This window comes from Nematolebias whitei, chromosome 7 (genome assembly GCF_014905685.2).
Source record: "Nematolebias whitei isolate Nwh7 chromosome 7, NemWhi1, whole genome shotgun sequence".
Lineage (NCBI taxonomy): Eukaryota > Metazoa > Chordata > Actinopteri > Cyprinodontiformes > Rivulidae > Nematolebias > Nematolebias whitei.
Window position 1 is genome coordinate 16,388,900 of NC_056504.1, and position 10,000 is coordinate 16,398,899.

Here is a 10,000-nt window from a genome sequence, read left to right on the forward strand (position 1 = left end):
TTGTTGATATGCCTTTATGTTTTGGATCATTGTCTTGTTGGAAGATACATCTCCGTCCCAGTCTCAGGTCTCTTGCAGACTCAAACAGGTTTTCTTCCAGAATGGTCCTGTATTTGGCCCCATCCATCTTCCCATCAATTCTGACCATCTTCCCTGTCCCTGCTGATGAAAAGCAGTCCCAAACCATGATGCTGCCACCACCATGTTTGACAGTGGGGATGGTGTGTTCAGGGTGATGAGCTGTGTTGCTTTTACGCCAAACATATCGTTTTGCAGTGTGGCCAAACAGTTTGATTTTGGTTTCATCTACCAGAGCACCTTCTTCCACATGTTTGGTGTGTCTCCCAGGTGGCTTGTGGCAAACTTTAAACAACACTTTTTATGGATATATTTGAGAAATGGCTTTCTTCTTGCCACTCTTCCATAAAGGCCAGATTTGTGCAGTGTACAACTGATTGTTGTCCTATGGACAGACTCTCCCACCTCAGCTGTAGATCTCTGCAGTTCATCCAGAGTGATCATGGGCCTCTTGGCTGCATCTCTGATCAGTCTTCTCCTTGTTCGAGATGATAGTTTAGAGGGACGGCCGGGTCTTGGTAGATTTGTAGTGGTCTGATACTCCTTCCATTTCAATATGATTGCTTGGACAGTGCTCCTTGGCATGTTTAAAGCTTGGGAAATCTTTTTGTATCCATATCCGGCATTAAACTTCTCCAAAACAGTATCTCGGACCTGCCTGGTGTTTCTTGGTCTTCATGATGCTCTCTGCGCTTTGAACAGAACCCTGAGACTATCACAGAGCAGGTGCATTTATACGGAGACTTGATTTCACACAGGTGGATTCTATTCATCATCATCAGTCATTTGTGTAGTGAACCTGATCTGACCTCAAATCTGATCAGATGAACAAGAGACTGTTATTTCATTGATCTGCATCCAGAAATACAGTTTGAGCCATCTGGTGACTTTCTTTCTTGAATTAATCAAGCAGAAAAGACAATTCTCTATGATCATTACTATTTTACAAATGTTTGATAATCAAATTGTGTTAGTTCACTCAATGTTTACAGGTTGAAGAAAACTACTCATTTTTATTTTACATAAACAGTAAGTAATGATTTTTATTCCTCATTCAAAGAAGAAATCAGGTTAATATGCATTTCTTGATTTTTCTGTCTGCAATGAGCAAGTTTTGTAAGTATGTTAAAGGTCGGTTCTCGGTCAACTAAAATGTTTACTGAGAAAAAATGTCATGTTTAACTATTTGAGAAGATACAGCAGAGTGAGACTCCACGAAGTCTGGTTTTCTGCAATAATCTTTCTGTCTGTTGTTGAACAATCTCATTCTCTGACCTCGAAGTTGATAACATCTTACATCACAAACCACACCTCTATTCCTGGTCCATCCACGAATCAAAAAGCTCTCAAATGACCCGGAAGTCGACCCATTTAAAATGTGGCAACTTCCCAGTTCAAGTAGTTGCTGCAGTTGCTGCGCTCAGGAATGAGTTCAACTAGAGAGTGCACAGAGTCTGAAGTCTGAAGCCAGACGCTGAAGATTAATGGAGCTAAAAGAGTCTGATGCTGCAGAGCTCTGAGAGTTCCACACAGAGTGCTGATGAGTGATGGAGTTAGAGTTCTTGGATGCAAACGCGTTCAGGATGATCCAGAGACGTTTTGGGATTATAACTTCTGTTTGAACAACCTCGTACGACTCTCTAAGGGTTTGGCAGTTCTCACGGAGACGCTGAAAGAGTCAGAAAGGAACCCTACGCCGACGCTGAGTTTATCGTCAACCAGGTAGAAGGTTCTATTTTCGACCAAGTGTACCGTGGGCGAGCTGAGATCTGATGGAGCGTGCACGTTTCTGGTCAAACAGATTAATTCCCTCACAAATCTCTCTGTAAGATAAATCTCCATCTCCATCTTAAACTCTGCTTTCTCTTAAAATCAGTACAGATATTTTAGAAATATCTGAAGCAAAATCCTCAATCACCGCCGTGTGATTGAAGTCTATTATCTGTGAAACTTGTCTGTTATTATTTTCATATTTTGCCAAATTAATGTAAATGTTTGATGTTAACTTTGATTCTGAAAATAAATGACCGCATTCATTTTGATGGGTCAAAGATAAATAACGTCTCTCGTTACATTTCTGTTAAAATTCAATGCACGACATTTACACAGTCAGAAAGATGAGGAACTCGTGAAAAAGTATGAATATATATCCCTATATGACATACTACATTTGGGACAACATTGGATCATTCATAGATCCTCACTGAACTTCTGGAGTGAGTTTGCTGCACTGAAAGTAAAGGGGCGGAATAATATTGCACGCCCCACTTTTCAGTTTTTTATTTGTTACAAAAGTTTGACACATCCAATAAATTTCATTCCACTTCACGATTGTGTCCCACTTGTTGATTCTTCACAAAAATTAAAATTCTATATCTTTATGTTTGAAGCCTGAAATGTGGCAAAAGGTTGAAAATGGTAAATGGACTGTACTTATATAGTGCCTTTCTATCTTATTGAGATACTCAAAGCTCTTTACAACACAATCTGTGCCCTCATTTACCCATTCATACAGCACTCTACCAGATCTACAAAGCTAATTGAACAAATCATTCTAAAGAGACTAATCAGTGCTTTATCACAATCATACACCAATGGGACACACATCAGAGGCTATGAGGGGTTCAGTATCTTGCCCAGGGACACTTTGGCAAGTAACTGCTGGTGGATTCGAACCCCCAACTCTTGCATTGGAGGTCGACTGCTTTAACCACTCAGCCACAGTCACCCCAAGTCACGTCGAGGGGCCTCCCTCCCATTTTTTTTACACACTACACACAGAAATTAACCAACATTTCGTCTTAAATTTGACGATAATTACTAATTATTTTCAAATTTCCAACAATATTATCGTTTATCGCAATAATTTCTGAGACAATTAATAGCCCAGCAAAATTTGTTATTGTGACAGGCCTAGGTCTATTATTGACCGCAGTGCTGTTTTTTCTTTGCAGCGAACTAAAGATTTCAGACAAACAATGCATTTCATTGAGGACGACAAAGATAACGTTACTAACACTGAAATATTTTACCTCTACGTTAGATTTATTGTTCTGAATAAAGTTTTACAAGACAATAGCCTATGCTAGGTTATCTAAACATTAGCTTGCTAACTTGAGAGGTATGTAGCTAATGACAAGCAGGTTGGAGGATTGAAGAGAATTTATTATTATTGATTTGTTTTTATTTATTTTACTGATCAGTTACAATAAGCTTATCATGCTCTGTTCAGCAAAATATGCTACATAATGTTTAGATGCTTTCTGCTTCTTGGCTCTCCTCTCGGCTGTGCTGTTAGTCAGCACGACCATGACTTGAAAGTAGTCCACATGCGCCCTCTGCTGGCTACATTGTACAATTACACCATATGTAAGTAAGGATATGGCTCGTTCACAGCGTTTTAGGGGTGAAAATTATAAGTTTTTATTTCATCACGTAATGGGACAGCTATCACCGATACTGATATATCCCCAAATGCCTATATCGTCCTAAAATATCAACCCTACCGATATATTAATTGGGCTCGAGTCTCTATTACTACAATAACCAAGTAAGTAAGTAAAACTTTATTCATATAGCACTTCTCAAGATAAAAATTACAAAGTGCTTCAATAAACAAAATAACAAAATGCACAAAACAAATTTAAGCAAAAGCAGATTAAAAAAGATAAGTTTTTATCTGGCCTTTAAAGGAAGCCACAGAGTCCGCTGATCAGAGAAAAAGGAAGGGAGTTCCTCAAGACGTGATAATGTCAGACTTTTATGAACATTACATGGCTTTAATAAAAATATACATCAAGACGGTTCTAAATAAATTCTACAAAGATAGAGCCTTCAGATGTTAAAATAACTTAAAACTCAAAACACCAATTTTTTTATTGCTCTTTTCTTCTTTAAAAAATATCCTGGGGCATGTTTTGTAAGGTTAACCAGGTACAGAATGGCTTTTAGCACATTTTTACCTGTTTACATTCACAGTTTGCTGTGTCAGCTGCTTTTCAGGGAACACGTGCCAGCTTTGTAATTATGTCCTGTGCCTTTCAGGAACTAGCTGCTGCAGGTGAGCAGTTTGACATGATCTTCATCGATGCTGACAAAAGTAATTACATCAACTACTACAACTTTATCCTGGACAACTCTCTGCTGAGATTGCAGGGGGTTATGTGTGTAGATAACTCTCTGTTCAAAGCAAAAGTCTATCTTAAAGACACCACAGACAGCAATGGACTGGCGCTTCGAGAGTTCAACCAGTTTATCTCCAACGATCCACGAGTAGAGCAGGTATGTTTCAGACCTTTCCATGCTTCAGTCAGGAGTTTTATTCTTGTTCCTCTTATGTTAAGGCTACTCCCTCTGTTTAAAAGGTCATTGTCCCTCTAAGAGATGGCATCAGTCTCATCCGGCGCCTTCCTGTGGCCTCCCAGTGCTCGCCGCCACAGGTACTGTTGCACCTTCTCAGATAAGCATCGGCTGGTAACATTTTCATTCTCACTGAACATGGCTGCATGGTGATTCTTCTTCTTTAATGTAAGATAACGGACGATGAAGTTTTCCGAGGAGTTAAGGGTCGTTCCATTTTAGATCGGATGCGCCTTGATGGAAAAGTGGCGTATGTGACAGGTGGGGGGCAGGGAATAGGCCGAGCGTTCGCTCACGCATTGGGTGAGGCTGGTGCTAAGGTGGCTGTGGTGGACATGGATGAAGGAAAGGCTGAGGCTGTTTCTAGGGAACTCTTTCTTAAAGGTGAGTAATGCTCATGCAAAACACTTGATCTATGTACCCAATAGGCTTCATTTGGCAGCACGACGGCTCAGTGGTTAGCACTGTTGCCTCACAGCAAGAAAGTCCTGGGTTCAAACCCCGGTTGGACCTGGGGTCTTTCTGTGTGTAGTTTGCAAGTTTTTCTCATGCTTGCGTGGGTTTTCTCCATGTACTCCAGTTTCCTCCCACAGACCAAAGACATGCATGTTAGGCTGCTGTCAGGCCTCTCTTGCAGAAGAGATCTGTGATCTCAATGGGATTTGCCTGGTTAAAAAAAAGGTAAACTAATAATAATAAAAAATGTCTAGTTAATTTAGTGCAAATACATAAAAAAGTGAAGTATTGTGTTAAGTACATTGCTTCTTACAGCTTTAAGAGATAATCATTATTTAGATGACGGCCAGAACAAAAACTAGACATCTTAAATAACATCTGGAAGGGTTGCAGAGAGGCAGGTACTCAGGTAAGCTATAATAGAACAAATCATGTGCTTTGGGACATTTAAATAGTCATTTTGCATTAAAATATATAGTTTATGTTTATAAAATGTGTAACCTGTTTATAGTTTGTGACCAGCAGATGTCAGCATAGTAAAGGATAAAAAGGGGTTCAAATGTTCTTTGTATTTCTTCACTGATTTTCTCTTATGGAATAAAACATTCTACAAAAACGAGAAAACACAAAAAGTTTAAAAGTGTTTTAAATTTCTTGTATGCTGTTTATTTTATAATTTGTGTGAATAATTTCAGATTTGTTTTGTCTAAAAGAAACGGTCCATACTTTCTTCTGTCAGGGATCCTTGCCATTTCCATCACGGCTGACATCAGTAAGTCCAGTGATGTCCAGAGGATGGTAGACACCGTCGTCTCCAAATGGGGAGCGATCCACATTGCCTGTAACAATGCTGGGATCAACATGAACTCGGCCAGTGAAGACACCAGTCTGGAGGAGTGGGATCGAACCTTCGACGTCAACCTGAGGGGTACCTTTATGTGCTGTCAGGTGTGTTCATCTCCCACCAAGAGAACCTGTGTGACAGCACAGGAGGTGTACTGCCAGCACAACATTTCCTCAGAAAACTTATTAAATGTCCAAACTGTTTTTTTTATATTCAAACACTATAAAAATAGAAGTAATTCAACCAATAAATCCTCTTCACAAAGTCCTTCATAAACTTGTCACTATTTGATTTTAAATCAATAAACATCATATTTGATCAGGAACTTAATTAAGGCATCTGCTTCACAAAGATGGCATTTTAGTCTTTAAATAAACAAAACTATTAAAACATAACAGCAGGGAGAGTGGTGCCGCAGAGGTTAGAGAAGGTGGGCCTGTGATCGGAAGGTCAACGATTCAACTCCCTGGACTGCCAACATCAAATTGTGGGGGAGAAAGGTGAAATACCCACACCTGCCTCCCCACTCTGGGTTCTTGAGCAAGGTTCTTAACCCCCACCATCTGCTTCCCCGGGCACCCTAAATAGCAGCTCTCTGCTCCACACAGAGGGCTGTGGTAGCTCAGTGGTCTGTGGTTGAGTCAGGAAGGACATCCCACATAAAAACAATTGTCAAGTCTTCATGCGAGTTAGTTCGCTGTGGTGACCCCTGAAGAAGGGAGCAGCTGAAAGAGAAAACAAAACAAAAAAAGAACAACACTGAAGAAATAAGATCTAACAAAAATAAATAAACTCAGTAACATTATATATTTCTACAAAAATGATATGAGTCTCCAGTGAAATGTGTTTGGTCAGTAAAATGAAAATATTTTTTCAGATGCCATTTTTACCCTTAAATGTTCCAGCCAACCAAAAAAAGCTTAAAAATATTATTTGTGTTTTTTTTTATTAATTTTTGGCAACAATACCATACCATACCATACCAATTTATTTATATAGCACTTTAAACAGTGACAAAGCACACCAAAGTGCTGTACAGGGACAAACAGAACAAGCACATAGCAACAGATTACATAACAGGACACCAAAAATGTAGAAACCGACAAAAACAATAATGGATAACAACAACAACTGCAACATGACCAACACAGTGTGATGCACACAGACTCAGCACAGGTCACACAGTGCAGAAAGCCAGGGAATAAAAGTGTGTTTTTAAGCGAGATTTAAAAACTGTGAGGGAGGGGGCCTGTCTAACGAGCAGAGGTAACTCATTCCAAAGTTTTGGGCCTGCTACAGAGAAGGCCCTGTCACCTCTGCGCTTGAGGCGGGTTCCTGGGACTGTTAGGAGCAACTGGTCTGCTGATCTGAGAGAACGTGGTGGGACATACGGCTGGAGCAGATCAGTAAGATAGGAGGGGGCAGAGCTGTTTAGTGATTTATAGACATACAAGAGTATTTTGAATTTGATTCGAATGTGAACTGGAAGCCAGTGTAGGGAGGCCAAAACAGGAGTAATGTGTTCTCTTTTGCTTGTGCTGGTCAAAAACCGGGCTGCTGCATTTTGGACCAGTTGGAGTCTAGCTATGGAGGTCTGACTGATACCAAAAAGGAGTGAGTTGCAATAGTCGAGCCTGGATGTAATGAATGCATGAATTACTGTCTCCAGGTTATTTCTGGACAATATGGGCTTCAGCTTAGACAGTCGCCTCAGCTGGAAAAAGCAGGATTTAACAATCATATTTACATGATTGTTGAGTTTCAGAGAAGGGTCAAGTATCACTCCTAGATTAGTGACTCTTTGTTTCACTAACGGTGACAGAACGGATAGGTCGATGCAGTGGTTGGTGATTGTGTCATTGGGAGGAAACAGCATAACTTCAGATTTCTTCTCATTGAAACTCAAGAAATTTAAAGCCATCCAATCTCTGATGTCAGCCAGGCAGTCCAGTAACGGTTGAATAGAGCGAGTACCGTTGAGTCCGAGGGGGAAGTAGATTTGGCAGTCGTCGGCGTAGAAATGAAAAGGTATGTTATGTTTCTTGAAAATAGCACCTAGTGGCAGCAGGTATAGAGAAAATAAAAGAGGACCAAGGATGGAACCTTGCGGTACCCCCCATTTAAGCGCTGCCGAGGCTGAACTAAAATCTTTGATGGAGACACAAAAGGACCTGTCAGCGAGGTAAGATCTAAACCATTCGAGGGCTGACCCAGTGATGCCCACCCACTGCTCTAACCTCGCAATGAGGATCTCGTGGTCGATTGTATCAAAGGCAGATGTGAGGTCCAGTAAGAGAAGGAGCACAGAATCACCAGCGTCTGTGAATAGGAGAATGTCGTTAAAAACCTTGAGAAGAGCAGTTTCAGTGCTTTGGAGAGGTTTAAAGCCAGACTGGAATAGCTCTAAGATGGCATTATCCTCTAGAAAGCATTTCAGCTGGGACTCCACTATTTTTTCCAGTAGTTTAGCGACAAATGGGAGTCTGGAGACAGGCCGGAAGTTGGACATGACTGAGGGGTCAAGGCTAGGTTTTTTCAGGAGAGGTTGGACAGCAGCATGTTTAAAAGTTATTGGCACCACACCTGAGGCTAAGCTGCTGTTCACAATGCCAAGAACAGGAGGGCCCAGAACAGGAAGAAGCTCCTTCAGGAGTCGAGGGGGGACAACGTCAAAAGGGGAGCCAGATGGCTTCATGCTGCACATGACCTGCTCCAGGGAAGACAGAGAGATGGGCTCAAAGTGGTCAAGAACAGCAACACAATGAGATGGGATGGACGGATCATGAGCAGGTGGAGAAATGAGTGCCCGGGTGTTTGCAACTTTTTCAGAAAAGAAATGGAGGAAGTTTTCACACAGCTCAGTTGAAGCTTCTAGAGGTGAAGGTTCACTGAGGTGTAGAACTGAGTTCAGAGTGGAAAAAAGGGCTCGGGGGGTTGTGGGAGTTTGAGGCAATTAACGCAGAAAAGAACTTCGATTTGGCGGCTTTAACTGCCTTCTGATAATGACGCCAACTCTCCTTTAGGATTTGAAAAGAAACCTGCAGCCTGTCTTTCCTCCACCTGCGTTCTGCTCTCCTACACTGCTGTCTAACGGCTTGAGTGATGTCATTAAGCCATGGTTCTGATAAAAGTTTTGTTTTCCTGGTTTTAAGGGGAGCAACATGGTCCAGAATATTTAAGCAAACGGAGTTAAGCTGCGAGGTTAGCTCCTCGGTGGAGAGAGACACTGAGAGCTGATCGATCCTCTCAGAGCTAAAAGTTTCAGTAAAACGTGCAGCAGTGAAACGGTTAATGGTGCGTGAAGTACGTGCAGAATCACATGACTTAGCAGTAGGACAAGGCGGGATAATTTCAAACAAGACAGGCATGTGGTCTGAGAGAACGTTGTCACCGATCACCAAATTACAAACAGAGACATCACGTGTTAAAATGAGATCCAGAGTGTGACCGTGTTGTTGGGTGGGAGCATTTACATGTTGGGTTAAATTAAATGAGTCCAACAAATCAAGGAAGTCCTTCACTAATGGCTTCTCCTGACGACAGACGTGAATATTAAAGTCACCAACGATAATAAAGTGATCATATCTTGGTGTGATGCAAGCCAGAAAATCAGAGAATTCACTTATGAAGTCCTTGGAACGAGGGGGGCGATAAACAATCACGCACAGAACGGGCGGGGAATGTCCGAGTTCAAAAGCACTCAGCTCAAAACTGGAGCAGGGCATGAGGGTGGACAAGTGTTTACAGGAAAAGTTTGATTTAAATACAGTTAATATTCCACCACCCCGCCGGCCTGATGGCCGCGGGGCATTAAAACACAGACAGTCCGGAGGTAAAAGTTCCACCAAGGCGCTTGAATCACCCAAAGGCAACCAGGATTCAGTGAGAAAAAGAAAATCTAGTCCCTCGTCTTTAAAAAAGTCATTTAGAATAAAAGTCTTGTTGGCAACAGACCTTGTGTTGATGAGGCACGTCCTGATCTGGTTCGACACAGAACCAGCCATGGTGGGGGTGGTGCGTGCCAACGGTTGCAGATTTTCAAAAACAGCGCCTCCAGGACGGTCCAAGCGCCGGGCCGGTAGACAACACCCATATTTTCCCTGGTCCGGGCACGTAGGAAGCTGGCTGTGGAAACGTTGACCACGCAGAGCTTTGAGTTTTACCAGCCGGCCGGCACGTTTACCCCGGCGTCTGGATCGATATCTCCGAGAAGGCAGGCTTGGGGCCCAGCGTAAACAAGCAGGCACGTCTGCTAGAAGGGGT

General features: G+C 41.9%; 1 protein-coding gene across 1 annotated transcript in view; it reads left to right on the top strand.

Annotated features, from left to right (window-relative positions):
• Positions 1-4,762: 4,762 nt before the first annotated feature.
• zgc:113054 (uncharacterized protein LOC541322 homolog) overlaps positions 4,763-10,000 on the top strand; it is a 14,192-nt gene continuing 8,954 nt past the window's right edge. The window contains exons 1-2 of the mRNA XM_037679304.1: positions 4,763-4,821; positions 5,633-5,841. Coding sequence (XP_037535232.1) covers positions 4,773-4,821; positions 5,633-5,841 — 258 coding nt within the window. The 5' untranslated portion in view covers positions 4,763-4,772. The remainder of the gene's footprint in view (positions 4,822-5,632; positions 5,842-10,000) is intronic.